General features: G+C 43.0%; 1 protein-coding gene across 2 annotated transcripts in view; it reads right to left on the bottom strand.

The window, feature by feature from the left end:
• Positions 1-16,688, bottom strand: part of DPP6 (dipeptidyl peptidase like 6) — a 486,229-nt gene that overhangs the window by 431,531 nt on the left and 38,010 nt on the right. The window contains exon 1 of one of the 2 annotated variants that reach the window (XM_083406245.1): positions 819-1,284. The exons of the other annotated variant lie outside the window; for it this stretch is intronic. Within the exon in view, the coding sequence (XP_083262371.1) occupies positions 819-869 (51 nt within the window). The 5' untranslated portion in view covers positions 870-1,284. Of the gene's footprint in view, positions 1-818; positions 1,285-16,688 lie in introns of those variants that run through there. 2 annotated transcript variants of the gene reach the window in all.

Genomic DNA, 16,688 nt, shown 5'->3' on the forward strand with positions numbered 1-16,688 from the left:
TTTTATTGCTAAAAAAAAGTACCCGACCAAGAATAAATAGATGGGAGGGAGGAGGATTGGGAAGGGAGGGAGGAAGAATTGTTGCTTAAAATAAAGGCAGAAAACGGGAGGTGGGGAGGAAGACCCCCCCCCACACACACACACTCCGGTGCTCAAGTTGTCAAAGTTATCAACGAGGCGCTGCTGCTGATCTTGGTTTCAATTCCCCCAAAATTCAACACCTCCAGACATCTTGTAATCCCCGGGGAAGAGTTCGGCGCTGCCACCTGAGACCAGGCACTGAACCCTTCGCTTTGTACCTTCCGCCAAGTCCGAGTGTGTGTGAGAGAGGGGAAAAAACAGGAACAGCCAGAGCGCTTATCAAACTGGAAACAATGGACTGGGAGGAGGAGTAAGCAGGTGGGGGCGAGGAAGAAGCAAGATCTTTCAAATCCTGAGGTTCAAGTTCAACCTCCGCGCACTCTGCTTCTCCCATATTCCCGGTTACTATAGCTAGATAGAATATTTATATATTCCATCAATCTTGATATAAATATATAGAGAGGATGGGTTTCCAAGCCCACAATAGAAGCATCTACACAGACAAAGATCATCGCCATCCGGTTTGGGGGGTGGGAATCCACCTTAGGCAGACCCATCTAGTATTTAAGGAGGTGGGCTCCAAATGCAAAAGGCGTGGGGGAGATCCTGTGGACTGCCCAGATCACGCTTCCCCTAAGAAGAGGCATTGCATATATATATAGTATCAAACAAACGCCGAGAAAAGACGCCCCGGAGTTACTGAGGCGCAGGCGGCGGCGGGAGTCGTCGTCACTTACCATCATGTTGCCTTGCATTTTAGCGGTTTTAATCATTGCTTTCTCCTTCATTTTGCCTTTGGATGGGGAGACGGTGCTGATGGAAAGCGCGCGCCTGCCAGTCTCCTTACAATACAGGCTTACTACTTAATAATCCATCGGCTTGGTCACTTTAGTCAGGAAGCTCGGCTTTTTACACTTGCGAGGAGATGTTTATTCGTGGGGAGGGGGGAAGGAAACGGGAGCGGGGAGGAGGGAAAAGAGTTCTGATTTCCAACCCCTTCCCCCCCCCCTCATTTAAGCTCAACGCCCTTTAAAAAAAAAAAATCACATAGGATTTTTTTTGGTGGGGTTGTAGTGGTACCCTCCGTCCTCATCATTCTTCCGCTCTCCCCATTCCCCTTGCAACAAAGACTCCAGAAATGTTTAAGGGGAAGGAAAAGAGGGAGATGCCCAAGCTTTGAATCACGTCCTGCGAGAACTCTGAGTAAACATTGGCGGCGGGGGGGGGGGGGAGAGAGAAGGAGAGAGAGGAAGCTCGTCCCCTATCGCACACTCGCCGCCACATCACAAACACACACCGCTGTCGCGAGGAAGGAAAGCGTCGCTGTCGTGATAATATGGTGAGGCTTGCCTCGGTGCACGTGCTAAACGCTTTCTTCTCTTTCTCTCTCTCTCACAGACCACAGACACCGGCAGAAAGGAAAGAGAGGCGCTGCTTTTTATTTATTTTTTAATCAAGGTTAAGCAGATTTTCGGATGGAAAGAATAAAAAGGGTGATGTAGGTATGGGCTGACTCTCCTCCAAACGCATTTCTATTTATGCATTTGCACCCTGAGGAGTGTCATGCCAGGGAAGAAGATACAAACCCCCTTTTTTCTGCACATGAAGCTGACACTAGGCCACTGGGTGCAGTAGCGCCCCCCTCCATCGCGGTTTCCTCCTCTGTCTTCCCTGGCCGCCCCGATCAGCCTGGGAGCGAACAGCCAGGAGCAAGCGGGGCCACGTCTGCTGCAAGCGAGGAGAGAGGGAAGGACTGGTATCAATAACGTTGTTGTTGCAGGTTACTATGGGACACCCGCTACGTTTCCATGGTTGCACTCGTTTGGGTCTGCATCTGAATCAGCTGCTGCTGTTCCCACCGCCCGGGAGGGAAAGAGGCGTGGCACTTTCCCCGCAGCACCCTTCCCGAGGTGCCCGTGGGCCGCCAGCCCTCCATGAAAACTCCCCGGGTAAGATGCTGTTCCAGTTCCTCCTGAGCCACATCTTTGCTACGCTGCCTCTCTGCTCTCCCTACGCATCCCTGTCTGATTCCTCCCTTCATTCTATCAAGAATTAGTTCGGATCCCTTTGGAGCTGCTTGCCACGCCCACTTCCAGGATCCCTCTTTGTTGTTGCATTTCCGGGACACACACCTACACACACACACGGTGCTCACCGGCCTTTCCCAGCTGCTCCGGAGACACACCCAAAACCCTGTCTCTAGACCCACTTCACCTTTGCGCGCGCGCACAAACACACACACAAGCTGCTGCTACAGCATGCACCGTTCAGTCTTCCCTCCCCATCTTCCCAGGATGCCCTGCTGCTTCTGTAATCCCTTCCATTCATCAATCACCACCGTGGTGGGGGTGTCTTGCGGTCGCTCTTTGCGTTCTTCCATACCCCCCAGCTAGGAAGTCATCGATAGGGCTGGAAAGCGCGCGTATCGCTGTGCTCCTGCCCTTATTCCTCCCCTGCCCACACTCTCCGAGCGTCCAGCCATTCAAAAGCGCGCTCTGTTCTCCTTAAAAACAAAGCGGGGGTTCATTTGATAGTCTAGTCACGCCAATAGCTAGAAAATGCTGCGAGGAGAAGACGTTTCGACTGCAGTTTTCTTTTCCCCTTCAGGCGCCGCCAGCAAATGGGAGGACACGCGACTTACAGCTCCCCTGTTGCAGCGCGCACGCACACAATTCACTTACCCTTGAAAGAGTATTTGGGTCCTTTAGCTGTTCGGCATGTAACTGAGCCAAGAAGGTAGGAAAACAAGCGGCTGATTTGCAAGAGATAATTGCGGGACCACACTTAGCCTCTCCGAGGAGGGTTTCAGTTTTATTTATTTTTAAAACTATATTCTCGGCTAAAAGCTTAGGGGAGAAAGGTTGGCCGAGAGTTTAAAATCATAACACACTTGGGAAGGTTTATGGTATTAACATTTTTTCACAAAAAAGCTTGCAAACTTGTCACCTAAATCAGAGATAGGAAACCCCTAGACTAGTCCTCAGTTGGACTCAAGTCCAGTCAAAACATGACTCCTTTTCCCATCAGCCACAGCCAGCACAGCTAGTGGTCACACATGATGGGAGTTTTTATCAACAAGAGCTGAAGGGCCACAGGTCCCCCGGCCTAAAGCTACGTTTTCAGTCAACCTTCCAGATGAAAGAACAAAAACACCTGATCATCTTTAACAGTAAAACCACTTCCCAACCTTCACAAAATCCTGAGCTGCAGCAATCAAGTGGTCCTACTGAAATCAGAAAATATCGGTAGTGGCACCCGCCCTGTGGAACGCCCTCCCACCAGATGTCAAAGAGAAAAACAACTACCAGACATCTGAAGGCCTGTTTAGGGAAGCTTTTAATTTTTGATGCATTACTGTACAATATTTTAATATTCTGTTGGAAGCCCACCCCCACCCTGGTTTATTTCTAATGGAGTCATTGGTTGTATCTTATTTCACTTAATTTAATGTGGTTTTGGCACTGCGGTAGCAATTGCTATGATTAAAAAGAATTTTGTTCTAATCTCCAGGCTGCTGGCAAGTACTTGCTATCACTTTTAATCCCATCTATCAATCTATCTATCTAGATGTTTGTAATTGTGTTTAAGATTCTCTTTTCCATTTGGGCCAAAGCATTCTCTCTCTACAAATGTCTCTTCCGCTTCTCACAACTGGATATTCTACCCATTGCATTCCACAAGACAACGTCTGGCGTTTGCAACTAAAGCCTGAGATAATTTTTAGGCATCAATGACTTGTCATCACAATTTTTATTTTCCTTTTTTATTTTCTTGCAATAACACAGTAAGGTTTAACTACTCCAGAATTATCCTACATTACATATGGGGGGGGGGGGGAGAGAAAGTCTAAAGCTCAAGTAACAGTCAGACCATTTGTATATCTATCCTTCTACATTGAATCAGGAACTTCATAGATCATACCCTTAAGCAGGGGTGGGGAGAGACCCATGACTTGAGAGGAAGACAAAGCAAAGACCCTATGTGCAAGATACACATAAAGCAGTTATTATACCACTTTCAGCAATTATAGCTTCCCCCCACCAAAGAATCCTGGGAGGTATAGTTTGTTAAGGGTGCCGAGAGTTGTTAGAAGACCCCATTGCCCTCACAGAGCTACAATTCTCAGTAACAACCCATTAATCTTGCCAGAGGAATCTGGGAATTGTAGCCATCTTGGGGAGGGGGTGGAATAGGGCTTTCCTAACAACCCTATAGTTCCTGGGATTTTGGAGTATGCCATGACTGTTTAAAGTAGTATTTAGTTGGCATCCATCTGTCTCGGGCGACAAAGAAAGTGTACCTCTCTCTGAGGGTGAAGTCAAACCATTGAAGAGTTACAGTTTTCTTGCAGCTGGGGCATTAAAGTGGTATAATACTGTTTTAAATGTATAGTGCAGATGAGGCCTAAGGCAGGAAAATAAGTTTAGAATTTTGTACTACAAATGCCCACCCATGATTTCAACAGATGGTGTAGCGTACCCAACTGAAATCCCATCCATGTGACACATTTTGAGTTTCAGGAATGTGTAAAATTTCACTGATTGGCCTCCCTCCACTTCCTGCCCATCCAGACAAGCCTATGGACAAAAAATTTGACATGCTCAGATTCTGTTCATGATGCATTCCAGATGTTGTCCAACTGCCTTTTGGCATGCAAGCTGGGACTGGTGGAAAGCAGAGCCTACCAACTTCTGGAGGCTACTCTGTTGGCTAGCATGTTTGGAGGATGGGGTTATTGGCCATCATCCTGTCGACGTCGTCCCCCCCCCACACACCTGTGTATTCTTAACAGAATAGGGCCGTTTGGGGTATTAAATCAATCATGTCACTTTTCAAGACACCAGTTGTCTTCCACCAGCAACTGATGTCTTGAAAATTGACATGATTGATTTAATACCCCAAACGGCCCTATTCTGCTTTGTCACTTTCCCCAATCCATTATTTCATTTGTTCTTAAGAAAAGGGGGAAAAACTTGGAGCATACTAGAAATGAGTCAACACCTCACCATCAATGACAGCTTAAGAGCCAAAATATTCAAACTCACTGCCCAATTCTTGCAATAACTGCATCAGCAATCAACTTTTATTGGCCTCTGAGCCTTCCAGAAGGCTACTTAGTGAATTCAAGGCAAGGGGTAGACAAATGAGAGATGGCCACAATATTAACTTTTAAGTGTACAGCAAACAATGTGTAATACACTCAAAAGGAGAAAAGCCTTTATTTATTACCTTTTCCTCTAATATTTCCTCCCCAAAGTCCATAGTAGCATACATGGTCTCTTTCCTCTTCCTTTTATCCTTGCAAACCACCCTTTGAGGTAAGTTAGGCTGAGGAACTGCAGTACACCTTGTGGCCGGGCAGGGATTTGAAGCGAGCCCTCTCTGGACTAAAGACCAGGGAAGGTCAGTGTGTCACACTGTGGGTGTCAGATACACCGCTATACAAAATGTAACTTAACTTGAAGGAATGCCTTTCCCCGGATGTTGCTCCTCATGCTTCCTTTCTCCTACTTCACATGGTCCTCCCTTCCAAGAGTCCATGGTCCGTTTCTCAGCGGCTTCACTCTCCCCATGGCTTTACCAAGTTAGAGAAATTCAAGACTTCTAGAAAACTGACACAATCCTCTTCATTCAGGCAAGTACTGATATTTTACAGCAGCCCTCTCCAACCTGACCTCTTCCAGATACAATGGTACCTTGGTTTAAGAACAGCTTAGTTTATGAACAACTTGGATTAAGAACACTGCAAACCCGGAAGTAGGTGTTTTGGTTTGTGAACTTTGCCTTGGAAGCAGAACATGTTTCGCTTCCTGTGAATTGAGTCCCCCGCTGCTATGGGAAAGCATGCCTTGGTTTAAGAACGCTTTGGTTTAAGAACGGACTTCCAGAACGGATTAAGTTCGTAAACCAAGGTACCACTGTATTTTGGAGCATGACTCCCATAAGTCCCAGCCAGAGTGGCAGACTGTCAAGGATGCTGGGAATTGTATTCCAAAACATCTGGAGAGTACCAGGTTGAGAAAGGCATGAGTAACAAATTTTCAGTTCATTTTATGATAGCATCTTAGATACTGGTTTTAATTAATTGTGAGCCACAAGAATTTAATTGTGAACACTGCAGAGATTGGATAGTGAGATAAAACTTCAAGAAATAAAAATAATGAAAGGAAAAGGGATCAGATTTGCTGGCAATAGTGATCTGTCCTGCAGTTATGTCCTGAATACAATTCTAAGTAGATGCTACAGCTTCAGATCGTTTATTTAAAGCTGGATTGAATAGCAACGATGATTATAGGTACTAGCTGAATACACAATTGAGTGCTATTTCCTTTAATATGGATTCTATTGGGGGGAAAGTAAACATCTCCCATGCTCTTTTCCAAGGTGAGGCATACCCAATTCTTAATCATCAAGAGCCTGCAATGTGGATAAAATAGCAATGAATTGCCTGCCGATGCACAGAAATAATGATAGCAATTCTGGAAGTCCATTATGCTGTTCTAAGATCCTAGACATCAGACAACACTCCTGAGGGTTATAATTGTCTGGCTGAGCTAACACGCACAGCGGAGGCTGGAGGGACGCACAGGAGAATGGCCTCATCCTATAGAAATTCCAGGTATAAAGAACGTACAAATGTGTGAGAGCATTCAACTGTTAGGAGCTTTTAGCACCAAATAATGCACAGTTGTGTTTTTGTACTCTGTTGGAAGTCGCCTAGAGTGGTTGGGGCAACCCAGTCAGATGGATGGGATATAAATAATGAATTATTATTATTATCATTATCATCATGATGCAAATCCATGAATGCTTAGGGCAGGGAGTCCCTGTCGTAATATTTTGTAGAATACGCACCAGTTTAAAGGGCGTTTCTCCAAAGTGATTCTTTGAACAGCCAGATATACCTCCTGCTTCCCTCGCAAGAAGCAAGCAATCCATTTAACTATGTGAAAGAGCTTATTTGAAACAGTATGTTTGCAGGGGTTTGAAATTAGCAGGGCGCCAGGCACATTTTGCGCCTAAAGAGTCTCCATTTGAGAGCACCTCAAAAAGTCAAGGATTACTGCAATGCATGTGTTTTGAAGCCTCAAAGCATATGTTAAGGATAGACATTATGTTAAGGAGATTAACAATAAAGACTAGAGTGTTTTGAAAACTGAAGTGTGGTACCAAAATTTTTATTGCAAACACCAAATTAAACAGGTAGGTAGCCGTGTTGGTCTGACGCAGTTGAAATATATATATATATATAAATTAAAAATTGTGTGCATACACATGAAAGCTTATGCCAAGAACAAACTTAGTTAGTCTCTAAGGTGCTATGGGACAATAGTTTTTATTTATATATATATATTGACCAAATTAAACATATTAACAATTTCTGATAAAAATATATTAACAATGCGTCTCTTATGTGAATTTTGTATTAGTTCATGCTTTAATAAATAAAAAGTGTTGTTGACACCCTCCCCACCCCCAAATGGCAACTAGACATTCTGTTTTGGTGCCCAGAACCCAGGTGCCATTTGGCTACTAGCTTTTCTATCCCAGTTTCTAACACTGTTTTGCAAACGATCTGTATGCAGTTCGTATAACAATGAAAAGGTCCCCTCTTCTTCAGCTCAGGCGGAGGAAGGTCTCGGTCACAAACCATACAACCAAAAATCTCAATTTGGTCACAACTACGACTTGACAACTAGTTAATTTTGAACACTAATGGCAAGGCTTTTATAGAATGCATGCCTCTGATTGGAAAAGTTTACCCACCCTTGTGCTAGACCAGGCACAGGCAAACTCAGCCCTCCAGATGTTTTCAGACTTCAACTCCCATCATCCCTGACCACTGGGTCCTGTTAGCTAGGTAGGGATGATGGGAGTTGTAGTCCCAAAACATCTGGAGGGCTGAGTTTGCCTATGCCTGTGCTAGACAAAGAGGGAATGGCTAGCCTGTGTAACAATTTCTGTGTAGCAACTCCAGCCTACTGCTTGTTGTGTGCACTCAATGCCATGATTTCAGAGCATACCACTGTTAACCTACTGTGGCTGTTTCCTACAGCTCTGCCCTCAAACTACTATTTAAAGAACAACTGTTTCATTTTCCTACCCTAAGAGATGGATGGTTTAGCAAACAAAGAAATAAGGGTGTTTTAGTACTCGAGATATGCTGGTTGACTGTGCCCTTCAAAGTATTCTAAAGACATTATTTACTATTAGCACAAATTGATATCTCATCAAGGGATGCTCATTAACATCAGCAGCACATCATTAAAAAATCATTTCAGGAGAGGCTGGTGAATGCAGCACACTTTGCTCTCGGACAGCTCCATCTGAAGTCTGCAGAATTCAGTACAGTTTTTGTTTTGCTGTACTGTACTGTAGATATTATGCAGTATATCTGCAGATGATTTCAATGCCTGCCAATTCCCATCCATTCACAGCCAAACTCTGGTCCAGAAGGAACAGTTTCCGCCTATATTTAGAACATTTTTCTGTCAAATTGCAGGGGATTTGTTTAAGTTTCCATTAAAACATCACGACTTCCCTGTCACATTTTGCTGGTTAAAAATATTTATGTAATGCTTCGTTCAAGACAACTCCCTTGCCAAAAAAGGCCACAAAACAATTGCATAAGAATAAACCTAATGTAGGATGCAACATCTGCCTTTACCTTAATGGTGATTTTTTCCTTCCAAACCTTTCCTGCCCTGCCTCTTTTGGTTTTGCAGACACCCGACTGTATAAATTGCCCATTACAACTATTCCTGTAACCATACTTGGAAAGCAGGTAGGATTGGTAAGGGCCAAACATAGTGTCAAAAGACTGAAGGCCATGGAGCCAGGGAAATTAAACAATTTTCTTGATTAAAACCCCATCTAAAAGCTGCTGTTTGCTCAGAGCAAACCATTACAGGTGTCATGGAGTTATCTGTCTGTTTTGTCCCATAGGATAAGTAGCAATTTCCATCCCACCCTCCCAGACTCCCAGCCCCATGACACCAATCCAAAAACTGTACCCCCATTTACATTTGTTATTAGAAAAAAATCTTGAGATCTCCCAACTTCACATCTAGTTTGGCCTTCAGGCTAGAGCATTGCTGCCCATATAGACAGACACAACATTTGTGACTGATCTCATACTGGAGCCTTTTTTAAATTTAAATGATAGATGTTTGCATCGTCCAGGAAGTAATTCAAATGCTATGGTGAATGTATGTGCAGAGGAGCATACAGGCTGATCCCTGTACTCAAAGGCAACACAAGGTCACAGATCACAACCAACCACACTGGAGATCATAGCAATAGGTTTCCTGGAACTTCATCCCACTGGGATTGCAAGAGGAAGGATGCAAGTGCTGGAGTCGGACCAGAACAGGTGCAGCAGTGTACGACACACAGTGGGGTTGCACCACTTACCTGGCTGCCTACCATGAAAGGGAGGGGATGGCAACAGCAATGTTGGTGTGATGTAAATGTGCTGGCAGGAGCACTGTACTGGTTCCACTTGTGTGTTTCCCCTGCCTTGTTTTCTCCATCTTTGTATACAAAAGGCAACTCAGCCAGAGGGAGACTGGGTAAGTGCCACAGTCTCACTGTGCCATTCACAACTGAGCAGGAGTAATGACCAGTGCTGGAGAAGAGGCAGAAACTGTGCAGGTTCACATATACACACAGCACAGTGTTAATGTGGCAGAGGTATGATTATAGCAGGGGCTGGGAAAACTGCTGCCATCTAGCTATTTTTGGACTCCAACTCACATCAGCCCCAGACAGCATAGCTAATGGTCAAGGATGTTGGGTACTGGAGTCCAATTGACAGCCACAGGTCCCTTGACCCCACATTAGAGGGTCTGCTTCTGTGGGCATGGATTTCCCTGTATTAAAATGTAGTAAGTGTCTTATTTCAAAGAACATGCTTTAACAATGTTTAAAGATGGGTGGCAATGACATCATGCAAATATGGGGAAATGGAACAGATACAAAAACCCTCCCTTAGAATAAGAAATTAGGAGGAGTTACAAAGACAGAAGAGCTAGTTTCATTCCAAGTTTATGAATCACAAATTTACATTTATGCTTCCAGGAAAAATCTGTTTCTAAAGCAAAAGGCCTATACATTTGGATAACATGTACATTATTCACACATGTGGGATTATTTGGTTACATTTTAAAATATATTTGAAAACAATGTGCAATTAAAAAAGCAAATGACTGCACCACAGTTGGCCGTTGCTTTCCTATAGAGAGAAACTGCAAACTGTAGCAATGTGACCTAGCTCCACCTGATCAGGGGGTGGGGGGAATAGTCTAAACTAGCACTAGTGTATAATCTACTAGTTCTCATGCTGCATTCTAAAGAATTCTGGTTTTCCTTTGGAAGCCTATCTGGAGCTTCTCCATGAGAGAATTAATAGTGACAGATAACGTTCATGTTAAATTGCTCTCTACTATTATCCAATAAGGGACACGGGTGGCTCTCTGGCCGGGGAGGGCGGGGTATAAATTATTATTATTATTATTATTATTATTATTATTATTATTATTATTATTATTATTATTATACCACTGTGCCACTTGGGCTTGCCAATCAAAAGGTCGCGGTTCGAATCCCCGCAACGGGGTGAGCTCCCATTGCTCGGTCTCTGCTCCTGCCAACCTAGCAGTCTGAAAGCACGTCAAAGTGCAAGTAGATAAATAGGTACCACTTCGGCGGGAAGGTAAACGGCGTTTCCATGCACTGCTCTGGTTTCACCAGAAGCAGCTTAGTCATGCTGGCCACATGACCCGGAAAAACTGTCTGAGGAAGCGGACAAACACTGGCTCCCTTGGCCAGTAAAGCGAGATGAGCACCGCAACCCCAGAGTCATTTGTGACTGGACTTAATGGTCAGGGGTCCCTTTACCTTTACCTATATTATCCAATAGTAAGCCACTGGGAATGTTCAGTACATGCGGGATGACAAGGTCAAATACTCTCTAGAAAAACCTTTCACAATCTTTGGTTCCTGGATCTTGTGGGACCACATCTCACATCATCATTGGCCATTGGTCACATGGGCTGGGGAGATGATGGTGAGGGTCCAACATCTGGGTATCACAGGCTCCCCACTGCTGCCCTTTCGCTCAACAGAGAATTGTCCACTTCTGGTCTTACTATTTGTGTCCCTAGATTGCGATTCTCTCTTTCAGAACAAATGCTCAGTCCATTGCATTTTCCAGCTGGCAACTTTTTTTATGTGAATATGTATGGAATTAAAAAAATTAGATATGAAGGAAGACTATGACCAAAGGAGGAGACATTTATTCCCTCCTGTGCATTTCCTGTGTACTCATTTCATGGCTACCCTAATGTAATAAGGAATATGAATGTATTTTTCTTACATTTGATAGGAAGCATGACTAAAATAAAATTAAGCACTGCTTTCTAAGCAACGTGCGTAATTCAGGGGATAATAACGGCTCTCAAGACAAAAACTAGGGAAGTGGTTATGTACTTGCTCCTCTGTAATGTGAGGATAGAATGCATGCATGGCATCCATGCTTTACAAATTTGCTGCAGACCAAGGTTCTAGGAACAGAATTACTGACTGATATTTGTCCAAGCAGCTTCACTGAAAAAAATTCATTGATCAAGTATAACTATCCTTCAACTGCACAGCTGTCATTCTACATCCAACAGCAAACTGCCATTTTTACTAAAAGTTTTAAGAAAAGCAACCCCACGATTTGTGCAGGTGTTGCATTCCGGGTCACCGCATGTGATGGCGGAGTATGCAGTGTTCACAATGCGCCAGGCGCATTTTGCTTCTGGTGCAGGTCCAATTGCAACTATGTGGAGATTTCTTGGAACCAGGCTGGCAACCACTGTTGTAAAACCTCTGCCTTAGTCCATCGTTAATACCATTTCCATTTCCACCCTGTGTGTTTCTCCTCCTTGCACTGGGACAAGTGATTTGTTGTAAGAGCAAGGCTACAGTCAATCAATGTAGTTGAGATCATAGAATTATAGCACTGGAAGAGATCCCAAGGGTCATTTAGTCCAACCCCCTAGTGAATAGACATTCTGCTGTGGTGAATGCAACCTACCTAGATTCAAGGTGCCATTAGGCACCTATAATAATAATATAATAATTTATTATTTATACCCCGCCCATCTGGTTGGGTTTCCCCAGCCACCCTGGGCGGCTTTCAACAGAATATTAAAATACAATAGTCTATTAAACATTAAAAGCTTCCCTAAACAGGGCTGCCTTCAGATGTCTTCTAAAAGTCTGGTAGTTGTTTTTCTCTTTGACATGTGGTGGGAGGGCATTCCACAGGGCGGGTGCCACTACTGAGAAGGCCCTCTGCCTGGTTCCCTGTAACTTGGCTTCTCACAGCAAGGGAACCGCCATAAGGCCCTTGGCACTAGACCTCAGTTACCGGTATATACCCGAGTTTCTAACACTGAGAACACGCATAAGCCTGTTACACCGCCACTTCCGGGTCACCGTGATGTGCGCAGGCATATATCAACTGGACACACATAAATCAGTCACTGCCTGTAATTCATTCCTTAGGTGTTTTAATGAATGTTGGAATCATTAAACCTTGGGGGATGTGATTCGATTTATTTTTATACAATGTAGGCTGCAATTTATTTCTCTCACACACGCACATATATATATAATGGTGCCATTTCCATTATTAAATGCAGGAAGAAGTTGTATGTGTCTGGTGCACAAGTTTAGTTTGTCTTATTGTCTTTGCATATGCCGAGTATCAGGTTTAGCTAAAAACTGGTGCAATACAAGCTATCTTTCAGTTGATACCAGGGCCCTTGATATGGTAAAAAGACTGTTCCCTTTAAATATCTATTTATTTGCACTTCTGGTTCACCTCCTGCACCTCAAAGTTATTTTAACAATAAAAAATGCCAACAGTAAAAGCAGTCAGAGCAATTTTATATGTAAATTTTTATACGTAAAATTTTATATGTAAATAGAATTTCAAATCAAGTAGAGACATACAACATTAATAAAATTAAGTCATGTACCATACTGCATTTTTATAAGCAACCAAAATCTGAGAAATACCTACGTTATCCTCCTCTAAGCAAGTATATTGATACTAGGTTTTGTTGGTGGTTTTAGTTTATTTTCAAAATGGTCATTATGCCAGGATATTAACGTGGCAAACCAGCAGAGGGCAAACTCAGTCTGCATATTCTCTCTGTGTGTGTTCACCCTGGAAGTCAGAACAAGCAACTGTTTTGCATATTTATCTTTTATCCAATAGCCAATACAGACACCTGGCAAATATACTGCATCTTATCTTACAGCAAAATGTATCAGCATTAATCACAACTGTCAGGAAACCCAGTTAAAATTTATTACAACCTACAAATCTGAAGGGTGAAGATGGCAAGGAAACTCGATGCAAAGTAATTTTGTCTCATTAAGAACAAAATGTTTTATTTCACCATGGTCTTTATACTACTATATTAGATTTGAATTATCTAAATACACATGAATATAAATACAGTACAATGAAAACATATAATATTGCTTATTTTATCATCTATTATGTTCTATAATTTAAGGTATCAGCTTATATAATTGACAATGTCATCTTAGGAACACAGAATCAGACCATTGGTCCATCTAACTCAGGCATCCCCAACCTGCGGCCCTCCAGAGGTTTTGGCATACAATTCCCATGTTCCCTAGCTAACAGGACCAGTGGTCAGGGATGATGGGAATTGTAGTCCAAAACCTCTGGAGGGCCGAAGGTTGGGGATGCCAACTGTCCACTCGGACTGGAAGCAGCTCTCTAGGGTTTTAGGCAGGATCCAGCCCATAGTTTCAGCATTCCTAGACCTGCCTGGAGATGTTGGGGATTGGACCTGGGACATTCTGGATGCAAAGCACATGTTCCACCTCTGAGCTACTACCTTCCACATTTCGCTTAGCCCACCTGTTAGATCTCAGAGCAGCAAACTGTATCCTGAATAACGATACTTTAAAAAAACTAAAGGATCTCACAGGTAACCTCCAAGTGGTCCACTGATAGTGAGATGGAGTTACAAGGTATGGCATCTTTCCTTACAAATATGGGCAGCTCTCAGCTGCTGGGTTTCCGTCTAGCAGCTCACAAAGCTGTCACTTCCATCCTTCATTTAAGGCAGCGGTATGGTCTTCATCAACCTCTCAAATCACCGACCGCCCCCTCTTGAAGGCATCGCGCTGTCTGTCCAAATTTCTTATCTGATCCATCATTTCCTGAGTGACAACACTTAACGCAGCAAGCATTCTGTCATCTCCAACAAACTAATCAGAAGTGTTTTACATTAATCTCTAAATATGTATTGCATTTTAAAAAATGTTGACACGGCTGAGACAAGGATTACAGAAGGAAAATTCCATTTCCTCTCTTCCCATCAGTGCTTCCTGTGCAGTGAGAAAAATTGTGCCGAAAGTCCAAAATCTATTACTACTTAACTGTACTACTGAATGGATTTGGTGCAGTTTGTGGAAGATTAAGAGTTGAGTTGATTTAAATCCTGCTTTTCCAACAAGAAATGCTGAGCTCAAAGCAGCTCACGATAATCACAACAGCATTTAAAGAAACAACACCACTGCAATCACTATAATATCAAACACAGCAGCATATAAAGCAAACAACAGCAAATTCATCAAAACAATTAATGCAATTCAATAAAATCACCCATGAGCCTTCCTCAGATCAGGAAGTGCTGGTATTCAGGAGTTCCCTAGAATCATAGAGTCATAGAGTTGGAAGAGACCACAAGGGCCATCGAGTCCAACCCCCTGCCAAGCAGGAAACACCATATAGAATCATAGAATCATAGAGTTGGAAGAGACCACAAGGGTCTCCCTGGAGTAAATGTTTCCGGGAAAGAAACGCACATGGAACCATGCTCAAGCGCCCCGAGAATGAGGCAGAAAAATGGAACACCTTTTCAAAGAAAACTTTTAAGAAACCGGGAAGGCAAATTTTCCCACAGCACTACGTACAGCCCTGAGAACTGGGTCCCAATTAGGTTTTGTATCCCCTGAACCTGATTACGGATGTGCCCAAGTTTATTTTAAACTCAAGAATTTGAACATACCAGTAAGTTGACTGACCTGGAAAAAAAGTGAAGTTCTGAGATCTGAGTATCTGAGAATTAAAGGCTTTTTGCCCTCCTTCTTAAAAAGCTTTTTGTTCTCTAGGAAGCTTCAGTTATTTTATATGCCATCAGTTTCTTTCATGTATTTGACCTTGCTTAGAGCAAATGAAAGTTATCCCTTGAAATGTTTCAAGTCTCGAGTGAACTTTTCTTTTAGGCTAGTTACTTCTTCCATGCCTTCACTTATTCTCCCTTCAAAATACTTCTTTGAAAAAGGGGAGGGGCAGTCGAGTTCTCTCTTTTCAAATTTCAACTACATCCAGGAGTGACACATATGTTGCTACCTTATCCACTCAGAGACACACACTTAAGTATTTCGAGGACGCAAGGGGTTGGACTAGATGATCCTCGGAGACCCCTTCCAACTCTGCCATTCTATGATTTTATTTGTATGCTGCTTTTCCACGAAAAGAATCACGCTGAAAGCAACTTACAACAAAGAAAACAGGAATTCATTTCAAAATCAAACAATGCAAGAACTGTTTCATAACAACAACAACAACAACAACAACAACAACAACGCATTTGCATCAGAGATCAAATTCCCCAACCAGCTTCCCTAGCAAAACCTTGAGTGCACCATGCCAAGTGTGTCTCTATTCCCACACCCCAAGCCAATGGCTGGAATACATCTTAGCTTTTACAGCAAATTGTAATTGCAAATGCACAAAAGCAATCCTGAAAGATGCCACCACCAACATATGGGGAAATATAACCAAAGGCTTTGCTGGTAACTGTTTTCCCCTCCCCATAACTGAAAGCTTGCGTGCTCTGTGTTCAAGAAAACACCATCTGAAAGTATGCACCCATCCTTTCTCCACATGCTAATGGAGGTTATATCGTTTGATTGCTAAAAAGTATATCTATATATAGATATAGATATAGATATAGATATAGATATAGATATAGATATAGATATAGATATAGATAGATAGATAGATACACACACACACACACACACACACACACACACTGGTATCATACACCAATCATTGGTTACCTGCTGATCAGTTACCTGCTGCAGAAAACACACTAGAATAAGCCCCTTTTGTATGTTTGCTAGCATGACTCCTCCTTGGGGTGAGATCTCCCAACCAGGTGAAGTTGTAGTTATCAAGTATTAAGCTTATCACATCCCAGCATTCCTCTCAGTGATAACTACTGCATTCATGAGATAAGAAACCTCCTCTAACTATGGTAGCTATACTGAAGTAGCTATTGCTTGTATCCAAGGTATCAAGTTATAATGACAACCCTAATGTGAGAAGCATCTCTCTCTCTCTCTCTCTCTCTCTCTCTCACACACACACACACACACACACACCTAAGATTGCCAGATATCGGGATTTAACCACAGTGCTTTGAAGATGGCAATGAGAGGTCTTTGAGGTAATTCGGTCATGATCTGGGCCTAGATTTTAATAGCTTTCTAACACCTTG

The sequence above is a fragment of the Podarcis tiliguerta genome, assembly GCF_965153285.1.
Source record: "Podarcis tiliguerta genome assembly, chromosome: 12".
Classification (NCBI taxonomy): domain Eukaryota; kingdom Metazoa; phylum Chordata; class Lepidosauria; order Squamata; family Lacertidae; genus Podarcis; species Podarcis tiliguerta.